This window comes from Equus quagga, chromosome 16 (assembly GCF_021613505.1).
Source record: "Equus quagga isolate Etosha38 chromosome 16, UCLA_HA_Equagga_1.0, whole genome shotgun sequence".
Lineage (NCBI taxonomy): Eukaryota > Metazoa > Chordata > Mammalia > Perissodactyla > Equidae > Equus > Equus quagga.
Window position 1 is genome coordinate 8632735 of NC_060282.1, and position 25351 is coordinate 8658085.

Genomic DNA, 25351 nt, shown 5'->3' on the forward strand with positions numbered 1-25351 from the left:
TTGCACAGAGAGCTGAGTGGAGAGAGCTCAGGAGGCCTAGGTTTGAGTCTGGCCTGCCACTGCCTAGTAGGGTGACTTTGCTCAGATTACTTCTCTGAACCTGTTTCCTCATCAGTAAAATGGGGATAATTATACCCCCTTGGCCTAATGGGTTTGAGGATCAAATGATGGAAGGTGCACCCCTACTTGCCTAGGTTTCTCCTGTTCTTCTGGCTGTTCCTCACTCTCCTTTTCTGGATCCTCCTTAGCTCTGATCTCTACATCTTGCAAGGCTGCAGGATTTAATCTGTGGGCTCTTCTTTCTGTACTCACACCCGAGATGAGCTCTCCAGTCTTAGGGCTTCCCACACCATTTACATGGAGGGTTTCCAAACTTCTACTTCCAGCCCTGGCCTCTCGCCCGAGCTTCGGCCCTGCACTTAAAAGTGCCGGCTCAGAATCTGCACCTGGATGTCTCGCAGGCACCTCAAACTTGGCCTGTGCACCACTGAGCTCCTCATCTTGCCCAACCTGTGTCTCCTGTGGTCCAGGGGTCACCACACCCTGTAAAGAAAGAGTAAACAGTTTAGCTTTTGAGTGCCACATATGGTTTCTGCTACATATTCTTCTCTGTTGTTTTTCGTTGTGTTTTCTTTTTACAAATGGAAAAATGTAAAAGCTGTTCTTAACTCCCAGTTGTACGAAAACTGGAAGCAGGCTGCATTCGGCCCCCAGCCCGGAGTCTGCTGGCCACTGCTGTACTCCATCTCCATAAATGCAACTCCTTTTCAGCGTTTGGGTCAAAACCTTCGGGTCCTTCTTGATTGTCTTGTTCACACTCCTCAAATGATCCATTTGCAAATCCTGTGTGTTCTCCCTTCAAGACGATCCAGAAATCTACTACTTCTCAGTACCCTTATGGTGAGTATTTTGTACAAGCCTCTCTGGTCATCTCTTGCCTCCATTCTCACAGTAGCCTCCTCCTGCTTTCCCTGCTCCTGCCCTTGACCCCCACCGCCACTTCTCAAACAGCAGCCAGAGCCATCCTGTTGGACCAAATGTCAGCCTAACAGCCAGAATCCTTACTATGACCTGTCTGACTCTCCCTGCACCCCTCCATCTCTGACCTCGTCTCCTCTACTTTCTTCTGACCTTCACCTCTCTAGACATGTCGGTCTCCTTCCTGATCCTCAGACCTGGCAGGTACATGCCCATCCCAGGGTACTGGCCCTCCCTCTGCCTGGCAGCTTCTTCCTCCAGATGCCTTAATGGATGCTTCACTCCTGGCCTTCAGGTCTTTACTCAAGAGTCCTTTCCTCAGGAAGGCCTTCCCTAACTACTGTGTGTGTATAAAATTCACACTCCCACCAAATCATACAAACTCCCTTGTGTTTCTTAGATTTTCCTTCTTGGCTTATCTTTTTCTCATATACTATTTAGTTCCTTTGTTTATCACTTTTTGTATCTGCCTCTGGCACTCTCCCAGCAGTTACTTCATAGTCTCTTCCCTGTTTCTTGCTGTTTCCCCTTAGGCCAATCTTTCTCTAATGTGCAATATAATTTCCTTATTTATGATTCTCTGTGTCTTCCGCTAGACTAAGTTCCAGGAGCAGGGATTTTTGACTTACTCTATTTGTTTTGTATTCCCAGCCCCTAAAACAGTGCCTGAATTATAGTAGGTGCTCAATAAATTTTTGTTGATTTAGTGGGGAAAAAAATGTAAAGTGCCTTGCATAAAGTGGTTGGGAAAGAGTAGCACTCAAAAAGTGACGAGTACTTTCTCCATCTCACCTGTCAGATATAGTAAATCAGATGCTTGTGAATTGGATGTTTTAAAATATGGTAGAGGAACTCACTATTAAATGAATCTTCTTGGCCATCTTTTAATGCAGTAAAAAGGATCTGAGTAATTGCTCTCTCCTTTAGCCTCTTGTGAATCTAATTTCTCACATTCATTGGCCTCTTTAAAGTGATGTGTCCTTGTTTATTCATTCCTGTTTCCCAAAGGAGCTCATTACTGTGCCTTGGAAGGGATAGGCCAGTCTGGGTGAAGGTTTCGGTTAAACAGCTGTGCCAGTCAATATGTACAAAGAGAGACACTGATGTATAAAGGGCCGGATCAAACCCTTTGCATGTATGTGAACCGTATGCGAGAATCGAATGCAAAGATTGTGCTGGCACACACTTGCCCTTTTCGACTTTAAAGAGACCCTAGACGTGACGTGCGGTCCCGAGGTTTACGCGTGATCCTGCCCATGCGCAGCAGATGGGGAAGGTTAAACGCTGTAGCGCCTTTGTGTTATGTAATCAAACAAGAGTTCTCTAATCAGGAAATAAAAAGCTCTTTGAATTTCAGTGCTAATTCGTTTGGGTCCCCCTCCTCCCACTGCAACCTGCCTCATACGCTTGAGTTAAGAAGACTTCTGGTAAAATTTACCGAGAGGAGTTATGCGAGCTTCAAGCACTCTTGTCTGCATAATAATTAGACAAGTGGAGAGTTGAGTGTGGGAATTAGGTCTGAGTGGAGGAAGTAGTTTTTTTTCCTGCTTCTTCAGTTTATAATAAGAGATTCCATGGCTACATGTTGAAATAGTCTGGGAGAGTAAGTATTGAGTTCTTTTTCCTCCTCTTCCCTCTAAAAAGCAAAATCACTGTAGGATAAAGTAGCCCCACTAGCCCATGGGCTCTACTTCTAGAACAATCTAGAACCAGAAAGTGAATAGAAAATGGTACCTGAGCAACTGGCTGGTTGATCTTACCAAGTTCATTATCTAGGCTTCAGGCAGCCTGGTCTCTCCACAGCATCCTCGTCCATCTCATCTTCCCTCCAGCTCACCCATGGAGAGAAGGTCAAGGGATAGGGTTGGGACTGGGGGCTGCACAGTCACGGTAGGTTCCTGTGGCTTAGCCTTACGTGCTGGATCTGGCGATGGGCAGGAGAGGGAGGCCTGATTTCAGGGCCCAGGAGTGCCACTTCCTATGTGCTCCTCTCTGGGTCCACCTGAAGCTCTTTTTCTCAGGTTTTTATAAACTGTGGGCTCCAGTGGAGATAACTGAGTAGAGTCAACTGTACAGCTTACTGAACAGCTAGCTTAGACTGATACACAGATCTAACGATTAGGTGAGGCTTGCTTACCTAAAACCTCACCAGGGTAGTGGGGGCTCAGCTGCAGATACCTGGCACAGTGTGTGTAACTTTAATCTAGTTCTGGCATCTGGCTCTTGCTTGGTCTTTTGTCTGGCTCTGTGTCACCGTCTGTTTCTTTCCATGTCTCGTGCTGATCCATTCCTCCTCGTATCAAAGCTGATGTACTAATTACAGAGAATCATCAGTCTCTGAGTCTGCATTTGCTTGAAGTTCAGCCTTTAAAGTACAGAGGCTTCTTAAGCTGTATTTTATTGCTGCAGCTATTTCTGTTCTCCTTTGCCATTGCACAAATTACCGCAGATGCCAGAACCGTGAGTACGGGTGCTCTGTAAAATGCCTGCACAGATGCCTGTCGTACTTCCTGCAGGGTGCTTTGCTCCCCTGAGACGGCAAACTCCGGTGTGCCCAGCTACGTGGAGAGCAGTAAGGCAGGATGGGTAAAACTGGGCTCAGGAGGGGAGGCCCAGGCTGGAACACTTCCTCCCTGTGTGACCTTGAACAGGTACTTCATCCTTCCCATTTGTAACATGGAGGTGTTAGTTTCCTATGGCTGCTGTAACAAACAACCACAGGTTTAGTGGGTGAAAACAACACAGATTTATGATGCGACAGCTCTGGAGGTCAGAAGTCTAAAATCACGGTGTCAGCAGGGTGGCTACTCCTGCTCGAGCTGGAGGGGAGAATCTGCTTCTCTAACCTCTCTAGCTTCTAGAGGCTGCCTACATCCTTTAGCTTATCAGCCTTTTCAAAGCCAGCAGCGTAGCCTCCTCCAGTCTCTTTCTGTCTCCTGCTTCCGTCAGCCCATCTCCTCTCTGAGCCTGACCCTTCTGTCCCTCTCTTATAAAGCCCTTTGCATTTTCATTGGGTCCACCTGGTTAGTCCACAGTACTCTCCCATCTCAAGATCCTTAATTTGATCATGTCTGCGAAATCCGTTTGGCCACATAAGGTAACATTTACAGGTGCTGGAGATTAGGACCTGGATATCTTTTGGGGAGGGCATTATCAGCCTACCACAGTGGGGTCGTGCGACGGTTAACCAGGTTCCTATTAAGTGGATCAGTTCATTCTAGGTCTTGGGCAGACGTACCCATTTCTGCAGTGGTCAGTGTTCTCATATTCCCCCCAGATCTCAACAACACCGTGTAAGAATGGATATTTGTAGTGGTTAACCTATGTCCTCTATGCCATTTGGGAAAAATCAAATTACTCTTCTCCTAAATATTCTCTCATTAGGATGGCACAGTGCAATAGTTAATATTTAGAGAGTATCAGTGTTGAAAAGGGTAAAGTCAGTTTTCTGAAAGATTTACTTATGCAAAATACCACCTTTTTCAGTGAGACTGGATAAATAGTCATAAGACAGCATTTTCACTTTTATGCCTCTGGATATTATTGCTAGTAACAGTTTAGATTTATGCAAATTTCTTTCTCTAAGAATTTTAATGCCCCTTCAGGTTTGAGGTACACATGAAGTTAGATTTGGCAGGAATGGTCTAACAGGTATTTCAAAGAAGTTGCTCTAAATGAGAAGGAATTTTCCATCACTGTCTTTCTCTGTGTTTTGATGGAATCCAAATGCTGGAAGACGAAGGGGATGGTTTTATTTTCATATGATGGTTTAAGATTTTTCTACGGTTCCATCACTCCCTAGTTTTATGTAGAACCCTATTTAAAGTAACTCAGCAGCTGGACCCGTCCTCAGGGAAACTCATCAAGCAGAGGACGGTGTAGTAAGAAAAAAGGAAGCTGACAGGTGCTGTGTGTTTTCTTTTTTTTTAAGGGTTTTTTCCAGTTTTATTGAGATATAATTGACATATAACGGTGTATTAGTTGAAGGTATACAGCATAATGATTTGATATATGAATATATTATGAAGTTATTACCTAGTAAGTTTAGTTAACATCCCTCACCACACATAGTTAAAAATTCTTGTTTTGTGATGGTTAATTTTTAAAAAAATTTTATTGAATAAATTTGACATATAACAGTGGTAAATTTAAGGTGTGCAAAGTGTTACTTTGATATATTTACATATGTAATATGATTGTCATGGTAGCGATATTTATCTTGTCACATAATTATAGTACACTATTGTTGTCTGTATTCATTATACTATGCATTAGATCACTATGGCTTATTTGCTACTCATTGCAAGCTTGTACCTTTAAACACCATCAACTTTTATTCTCCCTCCACTCCCCATCCCCTGGTAGCCACCATTTTACTGTCTTTTTCGAGTTTGACTTTCTTGGATTCCATGTATAAATGACATCCTACTTGTCTTTCTCTGTCTGACTTATCTCATTTAGCATAATGTGTTCAGGACCCATCCATGTTGTTGCAAATGGCAGGATGTCCTCCCTTCTCATGATGGAATAATGTTCCATTGTGTATATATATGCCACCTCTTTTTTATCCATTCATCCGTTGATGGGCATTTAGGTTGTTTCTGTATCTTGCCTATTGTGAATAATGCTGCAGTAAACACGGGGGTGCATATATCTCATTGAAATTCTGTTTTCATTTCCTTTGGGTATATATGCAGTAGTAGAATTGTTGGATCAGATGGTAAATCTATATTTAATTTTTTGAGGAACCTCCATATTGTTTTCCATAGTGGTTGGACCAATTTACATTCCCACCAACAGTGTATAAGGATTCCCACATCCTCGCCAAGGGGCTGTGCATTTTCTAAATGGTGGTCACCAGCCTGGGGGCTTCATACATCCCGGACTGAGCCCTCCCACAGCGGCCAGCAAGTGAGGGGTGATTGCCGTTATTTTTGGTGGAGGGGTCCCTCCTCCCTGTGGGGGTAGCCTCCTGCTTGAGCACAGGGGCCTCAGCAGGCAGGTGCTCCGCTGGCTCCCCCACCCGCCCTCCTGCACAGTCACCTTTCCTTCCGTAGCAGAAAGAAATGCAACAGGAAAGGAGTCCAGCTCCCTCAGGGTTGGGTGCCCCTGTTGTAGTCTAACCCAAGGCAGAATAACAAGGATTTGTGTTCTTTCCCTCCCCCTTCCTACATCCAAATCCTGTCCCCTCTATCTTAACAGGTCAAGCTGAATGACTTTCTCCCTAAAACCTGAGTAAAGGGCAGAGCTCCACCTTGCCTGACTCCACACTCTGTGCTTCCCTTTACTCTCTGGTGGCACTGGCATTTAGCTGGCAACCCATCACCAGGTCCAGCCAGTGCTCCACAGATCAGAGATCAGCTTTGTTCCATCAGCCCCTTAGCCACAAAATGCTGGCTGGAGAGCTCACATTAGACAGAGAAACAGACTCCTTCCAAGAAAACTTAAAAACGGAGAAAGATTCTCAAAGATCGTATCACACCTTTTGAGGGATGAACAGAAACAGTGGAGATGACATTTCCAACTCCCACCTTCCCATCTTTGGAGGGAGTTGTATCAGATCACACATTTTGAGGTAAATAGGAGCTGGTGGTGAAGCATTGTGTTTCCAGAATGAGCCGCAGTATCTGCAGTGGAACTTTCCAGCAAGCCTGGCACTCTGAAAGATGCCTCACTGATAATCACTGGGGCAAATAATGCTGACGGTGTCTTTTTTCTTACCACCTGAAGCAGCAGCCAGCATAAGCCACAAACTGTCATGCAGTCCTCAAACTTTATCTTTGAACTGCCTGGTACATACACATCTCTTCTTTCTTGAACTAATTTGATGCTGGTTCCTGAGTCCCTTCTGGGGAAGGCAGCCTGACTGTTTTGTTCTCTGCGTGTGTTTCCTTTTTCTTACCTTTTACAATTACGGTATCATACATATACAAAAAGTGCATGATTGGTGAGTGTACAGCCCAGTGGGTTGTCACAGAGGAAGCACACCTTGTAACCACAGCCTGGGGCAGGACACTGAACACGCCAGCCCCTCAGACGCCCTCCTCACCCCGTCCCCCATCATTCCCTTCTCTGCTCCTGAAGGTAGCTGCTACCCAGACTTCTCACACCTCACTTGATCTTGCCTGTCTTTGAACTTCATGTAAATTGATTCATAGAATACTGCTCTTTTGTGCCTGCCTTCTTCCTTTTAATGTTATGTTTGTGAGAATCATCTAGGTTGTTATGATTTTGACTTTTAACGTCTGGGCCTCTGGGTCAAATAAGAAGAATTTCGTAAGTAACTGAGATTCTCAATTCTGTGCTTTGTAATCAGGAAGACTTTGTTCCTGCAATTAGCTTTTTTTCTTTTTACTGTGGCTATGTTTTTGCAGTAAGCTTGGGGTGCTTTCCTCAAAAGAATGTTTCTCCATAAAGTGGAATGACTCAGCTTTCTTTTGTCCTCCTTATTGACAACTCTTGGCTCAGAATGACTTTTGACTGTTTGCAAAAGTTAAATTCTGCCTCAGAAGATAAGAAATGACCACCCCTGAGATTATTCACAAGATTAGGCCACTGTTTCTCCTTGTGAAGGAGAAGGGCAAAGATGCCTGGCCAGAAGGAGCAGCTGTGCATCAGCCTGCAGCTGGTCCAGGCCGGGGCCGTGTTCTGAAGACAACGAGATCTTTTGAACTTCAGGTCCAGGAACTGCTGATACCATTTTATGGCTCTGTGTTGAAAGACCTGTCTCCTGGACTGTGTGCATTAGTGAATGGGATGAAACATCCCAGCCTTTCAGAGATGGATGCTAAGTTATCTGAAATGCTTTTCTGTTGCACAGAAAACATTGAAACAACAGTCACAAAAATCTAAGCCTGTCCTACAAATGTGCTCACAATTCTATCACCTAACAAATTATTCTTTTTAAAATTCTTTTTCAGTCTTTATTCATGTTCATATGGAATGATTACATAGTTGTGATGAAAGTATAAATATCATTTTTATAGCCTTAAAATTAATATTATAATTATTTTTGTTGTTATAGAGTCCATGAATAATACATTTAAGAGTCGTGTAATGTTCCATTAAGGTGGTGATCCATGAGTTACACAACCATTCCCTTAGTTTTTGGACAATGTATTATTTTCTTTTTTCCTCCTGTTATTACACTTTATGTTGCAGGGGGCCCTTTCGTGAATATAAACTTTTCCTCTTTTGGGTAAGTTCCTTAGGACACATTGCCAGGAGCATGCTGGCTCTTTCGTTTTGGTGCTTTTAATCGTGTGTCACACTGCCAACTTACTTTTCAAAAAATTATACCAGAAACATGCAGTGTTCCAACTTAACTCTTTCATTTTTAGCAACTTCATTTTATTTAAAATGTTCAGTTTCTTAGTTTAATGAGTATCAAATCTTGCCATGTTACAAATTTTTAGTTATTTGATAACTATAAACTGGAACAGACAAATTAGAGGGTTAAATGATTGAGTTAATGTGCATGAAGCATTGGTAACAGTGACTGTTTCACAGTGCTCTATATAAGTGTTTGCTGTCATTGGACTTCTTTTGATTAATTAAATCTGATTTAATCCTCTCTTGAGTGAGTTGTTTGTTCCTGTCGTTTTTTATCTGTTTGCTTTCTGGGGTCTTGGCGTTTGATATTCATGTGTTCGCTGTTCATTCAGCAGCTGTATTTGTTGGGACTCTTTTGGTTGCAGTTGACGTGAAACTCATTTGAGGTCGCTGAAGCAGAAAAGGGGCGTTTATTGTAACGGCACCAGGAGATCTTATAGAGACTCGTGGTCTGTGTGTTTTCGGTTACTTCCTCCCAGAGCTGTCTTCACCTCCTCTCCGTGTGGCTGAGTCCTTCTTATCCTTCCATCTTAGCTTGACTGTCGCTTCCCCACAGAGCCCTTCCCTCACAACCCAGTCCCTTGGCCACACCCCATCTTCTCCCGAGTCACCCTGTTTCCTTTGTAGCTCCTTATAATCTGGAATTGCATATTTGCATACCTGCTTCTTGTCTGCCTAGGCGATGAGCTCCGTGAGGCAGGGCCTCTGTTGTCTTCTGTGCTCTGGGTCCAGTGTGGTCCTGGCACACGTTGGCCCCCTCATGCTTGTCAACTGAGTGACTCCAGCCAGCCGGGGACTGTCTTCATCATTCACCTTGGCTCCTCTCCTTCCTTCATTCTGATGTCATGTCTCTGTCTCTCTGTGCTGTTGTCCCCTAACCCCTCCTGCAGATTGGCTGGTTGACTTATTTACTCCACAGGGTGGAAGTATAATTACCAGCAGCTCCCGAGTTGCCTGCCTCGGATCCAGGCAATTCAAATCCCTGACTGAGCTAGGGTCTGTTGTCCACCATGGTCTAATCACCTGTATCTGGGGTGGGGACTGGCGGGGAGAGCCACTTAGCAGGCTCCAGGGGTGTGCTGTATGATCTTGGTGATTGTGGCAGGGACAGCCAGTGTGTCTGAGCAGACATCCTGTTGAGGCGCTCCTGTAACTTATTGCTAGTCTTACGGCCACATGTGCTCACTGCCAAGCACAAGGACGTGGAATGAGAAGTGTGCTGTCCCTGTCCTTGCAGCCCGGCGGAGGGTGCCTGATGGACCAACCAAAGGTGAATCCATGAGCTATTGGGTGCGTAGGTGCTTTGGACACAGCAGTAGACAATAAAACAGCAACGAAAGCAAAACCCATTGTCATGGAGCTAAACAATAAATGAGATAAACCAGTAAAATATATGGTCTGCTACAATGGAGCTATGAAGAGATCTCAAGTATGGAGGAAGTTGAGATATGAAAATATGAATATGAAATGATTCAATGTCAATATGAAAATATTACAGGGTGAGGAATGCTAAAAATGGATCAGTACAGGGACTGTCATTTTAAATGGGAGGATCCAAGGAGAAGATGACATTCGAATGAAGACTTGAGGGGAATGAGCCAGCAGAGCCTGGGGGCATCTGGGCAGGGCAACCCAGGCCCTGGGGACAGACATACAAAGGCCTGGACATGGGGTGGGCATACTGTGTGCGTGGAGTGTAGGGGGAAGGCAGAGCATGAGCTCAGAGGGTCCCGCAGCCATTGTAAGGCGTTCCAGGTTTGCTCTGGGTAGAGACAAGGCCAGAGAGTTGCTGGGGACAGGACAAGGGAGGCTTTCTATAAACTCTTTGAATATATATTATAGCTGCTTATACCTTATTGTAATTTTACACTTTCCCTTGCTCTCGTTATTCTTTCTGTTTCAGGTGTGTTATCTTAGGCTGGCTTAATTAGACCTGTCCTTGGCTCATCCCAGATTGCATCAGGGAGGTCAAAGCAATAGGACTTGGGAGATGCTGCCTCAGCTCTCCCGAGTGGCCGTGGTGGGACAGGATCTGCTGCTGGGTCACCTGCACGTACCTCAGCCTCGTCGCTCAGGGCTGCTGTTCAGGTGCTTGCCGGCCCCGTGTCCGAGTGCGTCTTTGTAGCAGACAGTGGTTACCACCTCATTTTTCTAGCGGTGCTGCTAAGTAGCAGAGAAGAAGGAGCCCAGTGTCACACAGATGTGTGGACAGAGCCAGAAAGAGAATGCACTTCCCCCACTGCTGCTCCTCTTGGGCAGCCCTGTCTTTCTTTCTCTTTTTTGCTGAGGAAGATTCATCCTGAGCTAACATCAGTTAGCAGACTTTCTCTATTTTGTATGTGAGCCACCGCTATAGCCTGGCCATTGATCCATGAGTCGTGTGTAGGTCCACACCCAGGAACCAAACCTCAGCCACCGAAGCAGAAAGTGCCAAACTTAACCACTAGGCCACCGGGGTTGGGCAGCCCTTTCTAATGGCTGCCATGCCATGTGATAGTGTGGTGTGTGTGTGTGCAGATAAGCCCACGGCTGTTATAAATCCTTTGTTCCCTTTGGGGAAATTGTGTCTTGCCCTTATTAGCTGAAAGGATTCTTACACGGCTGTGAATGGGGGCTTTGGGGTCTAAATCCGAGCTCTGCCACTGACCACTTCATAACCTGACAGGTTGCTCAGATTCTTGATCCTAGTTCCTCATCCATGAGAGGGGTGACACTGCCTGCCTCCGCAGTCTTTGGGGTCCGTGGGTGAGATGGTAGGCATCAAGTCACAGCACAGCTGCAGATGGCCAGAAGCTCAGTAGGTAGAGCTAGGCAGGTATGTTGTGTGAACAATGAATTACATTGTAAAAAATCAACCTCTTTTTTTCTTTGTAATCATTCTTTTCTTTTCCTGGGATGCTGTGTGATTCGCATCTACATGCAGCCATTTGATGTTCATCTGGCAGCCCTTTGAGGTCATTCTAAGCTTGAGTAAATGCTGGGTTTTTCAGTCGGCTCTCAGAGTTATTCTCAGGGGAATCTTGGTACAAAACAATCTGGTAGTCTCAAAGCATTGCTCTTTTATGATTAGTCGTGCATCTGCATTGCATTATTTTAATTAGGCAGCAAAAGATTATGTCGAGTGCTCTCCCAGGCCTGTTTGATAGGGGCTGTCAGTGGTTGCTGAAAACATTCGTAGTATTTATTGCCAGAGCTCTGGTGCCTCGGTAAGGGAAGGCTGTTCGGAGCTGCCTTCCTTCCTTGTCTCTTGCAGAGCCTTGGGAGTACGTCCATGAAAGGCTGACTCTTGATCTCAGATAAGGCAACTACATTTATTTGTTTCAGCTCTCTATCTCAACACTTAATCTTTTACTCTTTGATTCAAGTGTACTGGTAATGAGTGACAAAATATTTACCAACTCTGGTGGTGAAGACCCAGACACCATTTTGCTCAGGCTACCTGACACAGTAATGATGTATTTATGTGAGCCACACATCACTAGAGAAGTGTGGATGGCCGAGATTATATGAAAGATGTATAGAAATGTGTGGCCTTACGTTTGAAAGAAGGTGATGCTGTATTTAAGAAAACATGTTAATTCCTCTCTAATGATGATTTGTCTGCCTTACACTTGAAAAAGTTTCCCCCACACTTTAGACTGGCAGATTTAGTAGAATCTAGAATTTGCGGTTCATTCACCTGGAATAACAGGTACAGTTGTAGTGTGAATATGTTTATACTATTGTTTCCCTTTTGCTGCTCCTATTAAAAGTGTGATTCATGTAAGATGTAAAAAATTTCCTTTTGGTTTCTTGCCCAGTTCACTTTAGTAAAATGCATGGAATGTGTTCAATATATGCCACACACTCAGGCACTGAAGATACTAAGAGGGGCAAGACATGGTCCCTGCCTGTGGGCAGTCAGTGGCAGCCCCAGGCTTGTGAACAGGTGGTGACAGTGCTGCAGAGTTGGGGCACGGAGAGAAAGAGTGTGCAGAGGGGCAGGCTCTTAGCCCAGGTACCAGAGATGTTGTTTAACTTGAGTTTTGCGCTAAAGTGAAGAAAGACTAGATGCTGAGAGGCGGTGCATCCCAGGCATGGTCCTTGTTAGCAAGGACTTGGGGTTCTGAGACTGCAAAGGCAAGGCAGAACGTTCTGAGAACCGAAGGAGTTCTGTGTTATGGAGCCTAACGTACAGAGGGGAAGGCAAAACAGGAAGTCAGAAAGAAGGGTCAGGCAGGGAGAGTTAGTTCTGGTTCTGGAGGGCCTTCTATGCCACGCTCTGCAACTTCAGCTTTGTTCTGTAGTAGGAGTCATCAGCGTGTCATGCAGGAAGAGCTGTGGGAGCGTTTATGTGTTAGATCATCTGGATGGAGGATGGGGCATCAGTATGTATGTTATGTATTGATGATGGATGGATGATAGATGGATGGGTGATTGATGGATGGATAAATGGAGGGATGGATGGGAGGGTTACCTGAGGGCACTTGCCGTTGTCCAGGAAAGAAATGAGGAGGCCCTAAACTAGTGTGGAGGTGTTAGAAACAGAGAAATATTTAGGAGATGAAATCAGGTGCTGAAACAATGAGATGAGTGTAGTAGGGTCTTGGAGATGTTGAGGAAGGCTACCCAGTCTCTGCCTCGGGAGATCAGGTGGGTGGTAAACTGGGAAGGCTGGAGGTGGAAGCCATTTGATGAGTAAAATAATGAGTGCTATTAAAGGACAGCTGTGGACAGCTAAGCAGTAGTTCAGCAGACATTGGATACTCAAATCTGAGGTTCAAAAAGTGTTTACAAAAGCCTGTTGGGGCCTGTTACATGCAAGGATGCTTGTAGAAGGAGAAGAGTAGGAATGCAGGCTGGAACATTGTGGCACATCACTGTATAAAAGACGTAGATGGGGGAGAATGCCTTGAGGGTAGTCAGAGAGGCTCAGGGAGGCAGGAGTGTTGGAGATTCAGAGGAGCAGAGATTTCCAGAGCTTGGCCCCTTAGCAGAGCCACATTCAGTCGAGTCCAGTAAAATAAGGAGTGAAATCCGCCATTGGCTTGGCATCATGGAGTTCGTTGGGTACCTTGAGGAGAACAGGTTTTGGGGCGAACTCGTGCCATCAGCCGGCTTTTGCTGGATTCAAGAGTGCATAGAAAGGGAGAATGGAGGCCGCAGAGATCAACAACCTTTTCACTTGGCCTGTCCGAGAGGGAAAGGTGTGAGGTCCCCAGAAGGAGCCAGTGTTTCTGTGGTACCCCATGTGCAGTGGCTGTGGTCGTGGTTCCCCGAGGAGGCTTGCCGCATTAGAAGCTGTTGGTGAACCATTTACTGCTGTGAGAGGTAGGTCATATTTATGTTTGGGTCACGGGTTTGTATTATTACAAGTCGAGGTTTTACTTATGCTAATCAGAGGGTTAAAAATGTAGTGTGCCCTGTGTATTCATGAATTTATTTAACGTGTGTGCCTGTTCATCCCATTATTGAATTTTTATATATTGCTAAAACATTAATCCTCTTGAAAGAGCAATGTTTTGCATTCTTTGTAGTTTTCTTTCTATCATCCCCTCCAATCTGCCTTTGACCCTCCTGCCAGAGTTGGGAATTCCAAATGCAGCCCTTTCTCCTTGGCTGAATGGCCTTCTGCAGATTCTCCTGGCTCTCAAGATAATGCCCATGCTCCTGGTGAGATGCTGCAGACCCTTGATGTTCTGGCCCCACAGCCTCTCTTGGGTCAGCTCTTGACACTCTCCAGACCTCCCTTTAGGTCCTGGAAGGAAGATCCAGCTGCTCCACTGTTCTGACCACCCTGGAGGCCACACCTCTGTGCCGTCCCCCATGCGCACCCATCTTCCTCCATGCTTCTTTCCTCTAGTCAGCTGGACACAGCCTTACTCTTTCTTTAGGAGCCTTCCCACATGTCTTTCCCCAGGAGGAACTGTCTATTCTCCTCCCCCTGCGACAAGCTCCTTTCCATTCCCACCTTTGGGAAACTGAGCAGGCTGCCTCGTGGCTGGGCACTTACTTCCCGGTTCCCCTCTGAGACTCTGGATTCCCAGATGGCAAGGGGCATCCTTGTGTATCTGGCTTGAGGCCTGGCCCTGCCTTCACTGCGGGAGCTCTTAGCCTGGCGGCGCTCACCTTGTCCTCCCTTCTTTCCAGGGAAGCAGTTTAAGTGCACGGTGTGTGACTACACGGCGGCCCAGAAGCCTCAGCTGCTGCGGCACATGGAGCAGCATGCCTCCTTCAAGGTGAGAGGGCTCGGGAGGCGGAGTGCGTGTTCTGGCTGGAAATGCATCACTCTTCAAGATGGAGATGGAGAGAGCATCCTTGCATTCTTTTTGGTGTTCCCCTCACTTTGGGCCCCTTGGCCATGGCACGTGGAGTCTGAGGCATGGCTCAGTTTACTCCGTGCTGTCTCCATGCAGAAGTGTTGCATTTCTCTGTACTTTGGAAACCCAGTTCAGAAACAGTGTGTAAGAGGATGTGGGCTAGAGCAAAGGGATGCTCTTACCATACGAACCTGAAGTGACTGAGAGGAAAGAGTGTGGGTTTTAGGGACGATATGTGTGCTCTGAAATCCTGGCTTGCCTTGAGGAAATCACCTGATACAACAGGTGTGGTGATGCCACCTGGCAGGCTGTTGTAAGAGCTGGAGAGGGTGGTCACAGAGTGCCCACCACAGTGCCCAGCATGTAGCTGGTACGTGGGAGACCATGGCGCTCCATATTCTTTTTTTTTAAAGATTGACACCTGCTAACATCTGTTGCCAGTCTTCTTTTCTTCTTCTTCTTTTTCTCCTCAAAGCCCTCTAGTACATAGTTGTATATTCTGGTTGTAAGTCCTTCTAGTTGTGGCATGTGGGACGCCGCCTCAGCATGGCCTGATGAGCAGTGCCGTGTCTGCGCCCAGGATCCGAACGGGTGAAACCCTGGGATGCTGAAGTGGAGTGCGTGAACTTAACCACTCAGCCACGGGGTCACTCTCCATATTCTTTTAATACCTCTGATTGATGTTTCTTTAGTGTGGGTGGTCATATCCACTTGGCCACTGCTAGTGGGGCAGTTACTGACAACAGCAACTGTGGTCCAGTGAATTTGTTTAATAAAAAGTTCTGCTCGGCACATGGCAACTTGACCCTCAAAATTGGTGATGCTGCCACATACTCACGGAAATGGGAAACACGATGTTGTAAAATGTTTGTTGAAATTCTGTCCACCGCTAACTCCCAGAGAATGGCGGAATGTGGAAGGGACCCTTGGTCACCACACTCAGAGGCTGCATTTACTGAGCATCTGCTGTATGCCCACAGTGTGCCAGGAACTTCACAGTCCTCAACTCGAAGTCCAAATCTACCCCACTGTAGACATTATTGTCCCTATTTGACAAGTGAAGAACCTGAACCTCAGAGAAGTTAGCTGATACCTGTTAGTCTTTTCTGCCATGCCCATATCTACAGATTTCAGTCACTGTTAGAATATTGACCAACTTGTGTTATCACCGCCTCTGAGGTGACGAGGACCCTCCCCATGTGATGCTCAGAACAGCCCTGTGAGAGAGAAATTCTCGTGATCTCTCTTCTTATAGTGAAGAAACCAAGTGGCTCAGAGGGGTTATTAAGGGCACATGTGCTTTAAACACCCAGGAAGGGAAGGAGCGAGATCTTGGTCTTCATCTCCGAGTCCTTGGCCTGAACATTTCTCAGTTACTTGTTGTGGGCAGAAAGGGGGAATTGGAAAGCCGGAGGATGTTGTTCCTGTTGCTTATGTAGCTGCTTTAACGTCAGTGTTGAATGTGAGTTTCTTAGGGAAGACCCACATGTCACCTGGTGGAAGGGTCGCAGTGCCTCAGCCGGGGAGGTTCTTCAGTGCTCTGCACATTTTGTACTTAATTGAAGTTAAGAGCTTTATTTCACATTTCACAGCTCGTGCATGTGTTTCTTTGGGGGGACTCTAGGTTTTCTTAGACGAGTGCAGTTAAAGTACAAGAGGACAGAGGGCTAAGGCAGCGCTCACTTTATAGCTGAGAAACTTAAACCCAGCGAGGTTAATTATTTTCGTTGCGATTCCAGAATTGGCACTAGACTTCTCATTTATTTCTCGGTTTTCAGTGTGGAACGTTTCCTTTCTAACCAGACACAGCTGAGCAGTCTGTCTGCCCTGAAATCCTCAGTGTTTTCATTCCAAGATTTGTTGAATCTTAGGTTTGTGCGCAGAGGAAATGGCTTTGGGAGGGTTTATCTAAGGTGTCGCTCTCGTGTGTAGACGTCAGCTTTTCCCTGCAGTCATGCCGTTGCTGTCTGCTGTTGCGCCTCAGGAGCTGCTCAGCTAACCTGGACTCGGGTCAAGGCCGGTTTCCCAGGGGCTCCCTGTGGGTTCAGACGTCCTCCTCCGAGCGGCACCTCCGCTGGGAAGAGAGACAGGCCTGAGTGAGAACCGCCAAGTCGAACCTGGGCTTCTCTCCTCCCACAGCTTGGGCTACTCTTCTAGTACAAGTGAGTGTACGTAGTGTTTCTCCACTCACTGGGACTGACAAGGCAAAATGAAATGGGTGCCTGCCGACCACTCAGTAGTAAATAACAACTGTTCCCCCTTCCTCTCTGCCTGCCCCTGTCCTAGTTTTCTATTACTGCTGTGACAAACTACGCCCAACTTAGTAGCTTAAAACAACACGAGTTTATCATCTCGTAGTTCTGTGGTTCAGAATTCCAAGCCGGCTGCCCTGAACCACAGTCAAGGTGACGGCAGGGCTGTGCTCTTCCTGGAGGCTCCGGGAGAAAATCCATTGCCTCAGCTTTTCTGGCTTCTAGAGGCCACCTGCATTCTTTGGCTCATGGCCGCTTCCTCCATCTTCCAAGCCAGCAACATAGCATCCCTCATCCTATCTCCATCTCTGACTGTCTGCCGCCTCCCACTTCCACCTGTAAGGACCCTTGTGATTACAGTGGGCCCCCTTTATACCCCAGGATACTGTTCTTATCTTATGGGCAGATGATCAACCGCCTTCATTCTACTTGTGGTCTTCATTCCTTTTTGCCATGTAAGGCTCCAGGGATCAGGACATGGACATCTTGGCAGGGCAGCGGGGGCATTATTCTGCCTACGCCTGCACTCTTTTTTCTTCCTTTTATCTCTGCTCTGTGGTAGAAAATTTTCATCCAAATCAGAAAATACATGGTATGCCTGCCCCCACACTCCCTTTTTCTACCAACAGCAGACGTTATCAAGAAATTGATCCTCTCTGTTTCACTGATCCTGGATGAGCCCTCAGAATCTTCGGGCAGACACCACTAATCTGTTGCAGTTTGCTTGCGAGATGAAACCAGTTTACTTTTCCAGATCTAGATCTGTAATTTACAGCATATAATTTGTGTCAGTTAACACGGCATAAGGGCGGATACCTGCATTGCCTTGTTAAATTACATGTTTTTATTTATATATTTATTTTAAAAATAAAGTTAATATGTGTTCACTAAAGATTTGGAAAATGCTTTTCGGTCCCTTTTCTTGTACAATTTTTGGATATATTGTTTTTTTAGACGTGATCCAGGTCATACTGTAAATGAGCATTTTTTGATGGTGATTAAAACATCAGCTTCACCACTGAGAGAGCTCTGTTGGAGCATGTGGTTCGACGAGTGGCTAAATGGTTTACTAAGAATACTTCACTTCTGAGTGAGAGTAACCTCCCAGTCTAAGGCAGGGCTGGGGAGCCTGCATGCTTTAGGCATTATAAGTGTTGTCTTTTTTATTTATCATCCTTTCATAGTCATTTTCCCATTTTGTGAAAATATATTTATTAACTAATCTCTCTCTTTTTTTTTTTTTGGTGAGGAAGATGGTCCCTGAGCTAACATCTGTGCCAATCTTTCTCTATTTTGTATATGAGACACAACCACAGCGTGGCTTGATGAGCAGTGTGTAGGTCCGTGCCCGGGATCCAAACCCTCTAACCCTGGGCCCCTGAATCAGAGTGTGCAAACTTAACTACTACACCACCGGGCCAGCCCCAATTTCTTAACTACTCTTAATGGCTGCTTATGGATGAGCATCATAGTTTAGTTAACCAATCCCCTCAAAATTGAGTAGTTTGATCATTCTGAGTTTTTGCTGTTATAAGTAACCCTACAATGGACATCTTCAGGCCAAAAGCTTTTTTGTGTCATCCTTAAAATCTAAGGGATTATAAACCGCTAGGTAAAGCCCATCAAGCCACTGAGAATTCAGAAAAATGAAGGTCTTGTATGCACTTCTTGCAGCTGAAATTAAAATGCATTCCCTAGGGTGGAACTGACACTGTCAGTCTTAAAGACGTACCCAAGGAGGTGCTTGGACAAGAGGAACTGCTGCCGAGCCAGGAGTCTCTAAACAAAAAGAGGCTTGTTCCCTCAGTCTAGCTGTTCAACTCTTTGCTTTCTTACAAATAAACCAGCCCACACGCCGTTCTGTAAGGCAGTGTAATCAATAGGCAGAATCACCTTGTGGAGTCTTGTCTGTTAGGCTCATACGGCCCCATCACTCTGTCGATAGAAATGTTCTCAATTTTAGGGCTCGTTGATTCAGTGGCAATCTCCTTGCCTGTTAATAAAAAGTGACTGTATTTTATTTTTTTAAATTTTTGTTCTGAAATAATTTTAGACTTACAAAAGTCTCGCTGAGTTCCTGTGTACCTATCACCACCGTCCCCCCGTGATAGTCTTCTTTACCCATAGAATGTTTTCAAAACTAGGAAATTGACTTTGGTACATTATTAACCAAACTGCAGACCTTATTTGGATTTTACCAGTCTTCTCTCTCTTTATTTTGAATTAATAAGCTTTCTTAAAGTAGTTTTAGTTTTGTAGTAATATTGAGAGGAAAGTGCAGAGAGTTCCCATATACCTCCTGGCCCAGCCCCCGCGTATACAGCCTGCCCCATTTTGAGCATCCCTACCAGCATGGTACATTTGTTACAATTAATGAACCCAAGTTGAACATCATAATCACCCAAAGCCCAGAGTTTACATTAGGGTTCACTTCTGGTGGTGAACATTCTGTGGGCTTTGACAAACGTATAATGACGTGTTTCCATCATTAGAGCATCGTCCAGAGTGGTTTCACTGCCCTAAAAATGTTCTGTGTTCCACCTGTTTATCCCTCCCTCCCCTCAACCCCTGGCAACCACTTATCTCTTTCCTGTCTCCATAGTTGTGCCTTTCTCAGAATGTTATATAGTTGGAATCATGCAGTATGTGGCCTTTTTAGGTTGGCTTCTTGCACTTAATGATGTGCATCTAAGCTTCCTCCATGTCTTTTTATGGCCTGATGGCCCATTTCTTTTTAACACTGAATAATATTCCAGTGTCTGGATGAACCACGGTTTATTTATCCATCACCTACTGAAGGACATCTTAGTTGCTTCCAAGTTTTGGCAATTATGAATAAAGCTGTTATGAACATCTGTGTGCAGGTTTTTGTGGGAACATATTTTCAACTCCTTTATGTAAATACTAAGGAGCACAATTGCTGATCCTATGATAAAAGTATCTTTAGTTTTGTGAGAAGCTGCCAATCTGTCTTCCAAAGTGACTGTACCGTTCTGCATCCCCACCAGCAATGAATGGGAGTTCCTGTTGCTCCATGTCCTCTCCAGCTTTTGGTGTCATCAGTGTTCTGGATTTGGGCCACTCTAATAGGTGTGTAGCGGCATCTCGTTGTTTTAACTTGCATTTCCCTACTGACATATGCTGTGGAGCATCTTTTCATATGCTTGCTTGTCGTCTATGTATCGTCTTTGGTTAGATGTCTGCTCACATCTTTTGCTCATTTTTCACTTGAGTTGTTCATTTTCTTATTGTTGAGTTTTAAGAGTTCCTTGTATATTTTGGATAACAGTCCTTTGTCAGATAATGTCTTTTGCAAATGTTTTCTCCTCATCTCTGTAGCTTGTCTCTTCATTCTCTTGGGTAACTTTATTTTTAAATAAAGTTTTATCTTTTCATTTGAAATGGACGTTTATTTAAAGAGGGCACTTCTTTTTGCTAGCCTTATGTATATCATTACATACTGTTTGAAAGTCGTATGTTCATTTCACTGGGATTCGTACAACCTGTGAAACAAGATTGTAATTCCTGATTCTGAAAAATGGAGTTGTACTATTTTCTTTCCCGTCATGAGGAGGGTAGGGGAGGAGAGGAGAGAGAAATAGATAAGAGTCAGAGCTTGCATCATGACCCCATATAAAAATGGTTCTACAGATCTACCATTTTGGTGATTTGGGGCCATTCTGCCTCCCTCCCCAGGTTGCTTGCTAACGTGACTGATTCACTCATTCATTCTAGGAAGCTTTTCTAGATTTCTCTTAGAGTGCTTGTTAGATATCAAAGCCTGGGAATGGTACTTTAAGATAGTATTTTTTAAAATCCAAGAAAAAAAACATGGATTGAATAGCCAGAATTCATATGATGTTGGCTTTTTATTTGTCTTATTTTTAGAAACGATGATCTCATATTAAAAATAAGTTGCTACCAGTAGCCCAATTGAAAAACAGGCAAAGGATATAAAGAGAACAGGTCACAGGGAAGAGAATAGCTCTTGGGTATATGATAGGATGCCTAACCTCAATAATAATAAAAATCAAGTAAAACCACAGTAAAATGCCATTTTTTGTTTATCAGATTAGTAAACGATCAGAAGTTTGATAGCGCATTCCATTGGTGAAGCTGTGGTGAAGAGCCGCTCTCAAACATCGTCACTGGGAGTGTAAATGGTTAGCACCCCTGTGGAGATCAGGTTGGCAGGATCTCTCATAAATGCAAATGCATGTTATTTGCCTCAGCAATGCCTCTTGTAAGAATTTATCCTACAGATACACTTGCATATGTACTAAATGGTGACTGTGCAGGGTTATTCATTGGAAACAACCGAATTGTTCATGGATAGAGAAGGGGTTAAATAAACAACGGGGCATCCAAACCACAGAATGCTGTGTGGCTGAAAAGAGTAAGGGAGTTCTCTGTTTACTTGTTTGGAAGGACATCTAAGATACGTAATGAAGTGCAAACATAAGATTCAGAACAGAATGCACCACGCTGCCTTCGGTATGTGAAAGGGCAGAGATATATTCGCATTTACTTGTGTTTGCTTTGAAGCCTCTGGAAGCATATATGCCAAATACACAAAGCAACATTACTGGTGAGTGGCGAGGGTTGGAACGGGGTAGGTGGGAGGTCAGGGCTGCGAGTGAAACATTTCCCTCTAAGTAATTTTTGAATGGGGTGAACTGAATATTTTACCTGTTCAGTAAATTTAAGTCAAAAGCAAAACTGGAATAAAAATGATATTTTATTAGAAACTACCCAATGTCAAAGCAGGTGTGAACATGTTTGTGATCTGTCACATCGCCCCGTGAAGGTGGCGACAAATCGCCTTTTGGAAGTTCATTGAGATTCTGTGAATCTCACTTGAAAAATCCCTGAGAACGATGAGGTCTCGTGGAAAAGCACAGGATTTAGAAGCAGACAGACTCAGGTTCAAATTCTGGCTGTGACCCTTGCAGGCTGTGCTATTTGACTTCTTTGTATGATTTTATTGTCTGTAAAATGCTGGGGGTAATATCTGTAAAATGCTGGGGGTGTCGAACATATTCAGAGAAATACTATTGTATGAGTAGTGAGTATGGAACAAGGTAGATGATCAAAAAATGTTGGTTCTTTGTTCCTCCCGTCTCTTAAAAATGACTCCACTTCCTAAAAGAACCAAAGGAAGGATTATAAATCAGCTGGTCATGGTCTATTTTCTTTTTAATGAGATTAAATTTATGTTCACAAGTCACTCATTCTAAGTATTTTCCAGGCGTTTTGTTTTCTTTTATATATCTTTAGATGTTGATGTTATTTCGCTTTGTTTGTTGTTTATGGCATTGGAGTTAGGAAGATAAGGGACAAAATCTTGATGCCACTGGTTACTAAGTAACCGCTGGGGATTTTGATCCTTGGCCTTTTGAGCTGTCTCCTTATTTGGAAAATGAGAACAATGATATCATTATTTCAAGGGCTACTTTTAGAAGGAGGGGTTGATTTGAGGGAGCAGACCAGAAGGAATGTGTCCCCATAGCTTGGGGCAGACTTGGACCGTCAGCCCTGTGCAGGCCAGCCCCAGGGAGGAGGTTCTGGGAGGAGCTCAGGCTTGGTCTCTCATTAAAGAGAGCTAGGAGGCTTTCTTCTTGTTCTTCCTTTTTTTCACTTGAGGAAGATTGTCCCTGAGCTAACATCTGTGCCAATCTTCCTCCATTTTTATGTGGGATGACTCCACGGCGTAGCTGATGAGTAGAGTAGGTCCACACCCGGGATCTGAACCCATGAACCCAGGCCACCAAAGTGGAGTGTGCTGAACAATAACCACTTGGCCGTGGAGCCAGCCCCAGTGAGGCCTTCTTGTTAATGGGAGAACTTCTGGCCTCTTACCACCCTTACCACCAGATTAGTTCTTCTCCAACTTTAGTCAATCTCAGAACCTCCTTGAGAGCTTGATAAATGTGCAGATAATGGGTTCCCCAACCCAGGAGATGCTTTCAGTAAGCCTGGAGACTGGCCTAGCATTCTTGACTCCAACACACTTCCATGTGGGTCTGATGCAAGGGCTCCATGGACCATAATCTGCTAGCCACTGCAGTGGATTTTGAACTCAGTGAAGGAAAGGTCCTGAGTCTTTATATTTAAAATGTGTTCCTGTAAATAACGTATAGCTGGATGTTGTTTGTGCCTGTGCATGTGTGTGTAACCGGTCTCATGATCACTGTCCTTTAATTGGAATGCTTAGTCCATTTACATTTAATGTAATCTTGACATGTCTCGTTTGAAAAGTACCATCTTTGTATTTATTTCCTATCTGTCATGTCAGTTCTTTGCTCCTCTTATTTTTTGACTTCTTTTGAGTCAATCCAATATTTTTTAGTATTCCATTTTATCTCCTCTATTGACTTTTTCCCTTCAGAGTAGAAATTTTGTTTTTCAGATTTTTTTTTATTTTAGAATGTTTGTAGAGTTACAGAAAAATTGTGATGTTAATACGGAGAGTTTCCCTACACCCCACACCCAGTTTTTCCTGTTGTTACCATCTAACATTTATGTGGTACATTTGCTACAACTAATGAACCAATACTAATACATTATTATTAACCAAAGTTCATATTTTATTAGGATTTCCTTAGATTTTACCTAATATCCTTTTTCTGTTCCAGGACCTCATTAGGATGCCATGTTACGTTTAGTCATGATGTCTTTTTAGTGTCCTGTTGGATGTGACAGTTTCTCAGACATTCTCTATTTTTGATGACCTTGGCAGTTATGAGGAGTTCTGCTCAGGTATTTTATAGCATATCCCTCAATTGGGATTTGTTGATTTTTTAACTATACCTTTTTTTTTCTTTTTAGTGGTTGCTGTAGACATTACATTATACATCTGTGTTTTAACACATTCTGGCTAGCATCAAATGTACTTTTTCATCAACAATGTAAGAACCATGAAACACTGTAATTCACATTATTCTCCTCCTCCCCTTTGTTCTCATTGTTATATATATTTCTTCCACTTACGTTGTAAACTCCTCAATACAGTGTTATTATTTCTTGCTTTAAATAGTCAATATTTTAAAGATGTTTAAAATATAGTTTTAAAGAAGTGTTTTCTATTAACTTGTATATTTAACCTTTCTGGTATTCTTTATTTTTTTCTTGCAGGCCTGGGTTTCCCTCTGATAAATTTTCCTTTAGTTTGGAGAACTTTTTAGCATTTTTTTATATGCCAGTTTGCTAGAATGGAATTATCTCAGCTTTTGCCTGTTGGGAAATTCTTTACTTTGTCTTCACTTTTGAAGAATATTTTGATGACTGTAGATTACTACGGTGGCATCACTCTGAAGATGTTGTTCCATTACTTTTTGTGCTTCATTATTTTTTATCCTTACCATTTCCCCCTACGTAAAATGGTTCTTTTCTGTCTGTCTGGTTTTAAGATTTTTCTCTCTTTCTTTGGTTTTCATCGTATTAATATAAATAAGTCTAGGTGTGGTTTCCTAGTGTTACCTTGCTTGGGGCTTGCTCAGCTTTTGGATCTGTGGGTTGATATCTGTCATCAGTTCTGGACCATTTTCAGCCTTTATCTCTTTAAATATTACTTCTCTATTTTTTCTCTCCTTTTCGTCTAGAACTATAATACCTATATATTAAGCTGTTTGATATCTCACAGCATTCTGGTGATCTCTTTCTCTCTAATTCTTCTCTTTGCATTTCAGTTTATATGATTTCTATTGGTCTTTCTTCAGGTTTACTTATCTTTTTTCTGATATGTCAGATCTGCTATTTAAATACTCAGATGAATTATTCATTTCTGATTTTTTATTTCTAGCATTTCCATTTGATTCTTTTTTATAGTTTTTATTTCTCTGCTAAAATTTATCGTCTGTTCACACATGTTTTCCATGAGAGGCTTTAACGTATTTATCACTGTTATTTAAATGTTGCTGTCCCATAATTTCAACATTTGAGCTACCTAGGCATCAGTTTCTGTTGACTTCTTTTTTTTGATTTAGGGTCACATTTTCTTCTTTGCATGTCTCATAATTTTGAGTTGAATGCTTGATGATATGTGTGAAAGAATAGTAGAGAGGTGAATAATAATTGGCCATGGGAAAGTGAATGCCTCTTTTTGTATCAGGCTGTTAGTGTGGGGGACTGTACAGAAAATAACTAACATGGCAGGCCTGACTGCTGACCTTTCAAAGGCATGCTTGCAAGCTTGGCCCTTGGCTGACGTCTGGGAACCTGAGCATCAGAAGACTTCTCACCGCCCTCATTGATAAGAGGAGTTTACTGTGCCTAAACAAACAGTGTGGTTAATGCTGAACATGTGCTTCCCTCTGGGAGTCTGGAGTGTTGATATGTGCTAGGCAGGCAGTGCCTTTGTGATTAGCTGCCAGTAAAAGCCCTGGGCACAGAGCCTCTAATGAGACTGGTACCATTTGACACCTGTTGTCACAGTTTGTTGCTGGGGGAATTCAGCGTGTCCTGTGTGACTCCACTGGGGGAGGACCCTTG

General features: G+C 43.9%; 1 protein-coding gene across 6 annotated transcripts in view; it reads left to right on the forward strand.

Moving 5' to 3' along the window:
• Positions 1-25351, forward strand: part of ZFAT (zinc finger and AT-hook domain containing) — a 202247-nt gene that overhangs the window by 111119 nt on the left and 65777 nt on the right. For 5 of the 6 annotated variants that reach the window (XM_046642476.1, XM_046642477.1, XM_046642478.1 and 2 more), the window contains one exon: positions 14440-14528. The exons of the other annotated variant lie outside the window; for it this stretch is intronic. In XM_046642476.1, coding sequence (XP_046498432.1) covers positions 14440-14528 — 89 coding nt within the window. The remainder of the gene's footprint in view (positions 1-14439; positions 14529-25351) is intronic. 6 annotated transcript variants of the gene reach the window in all.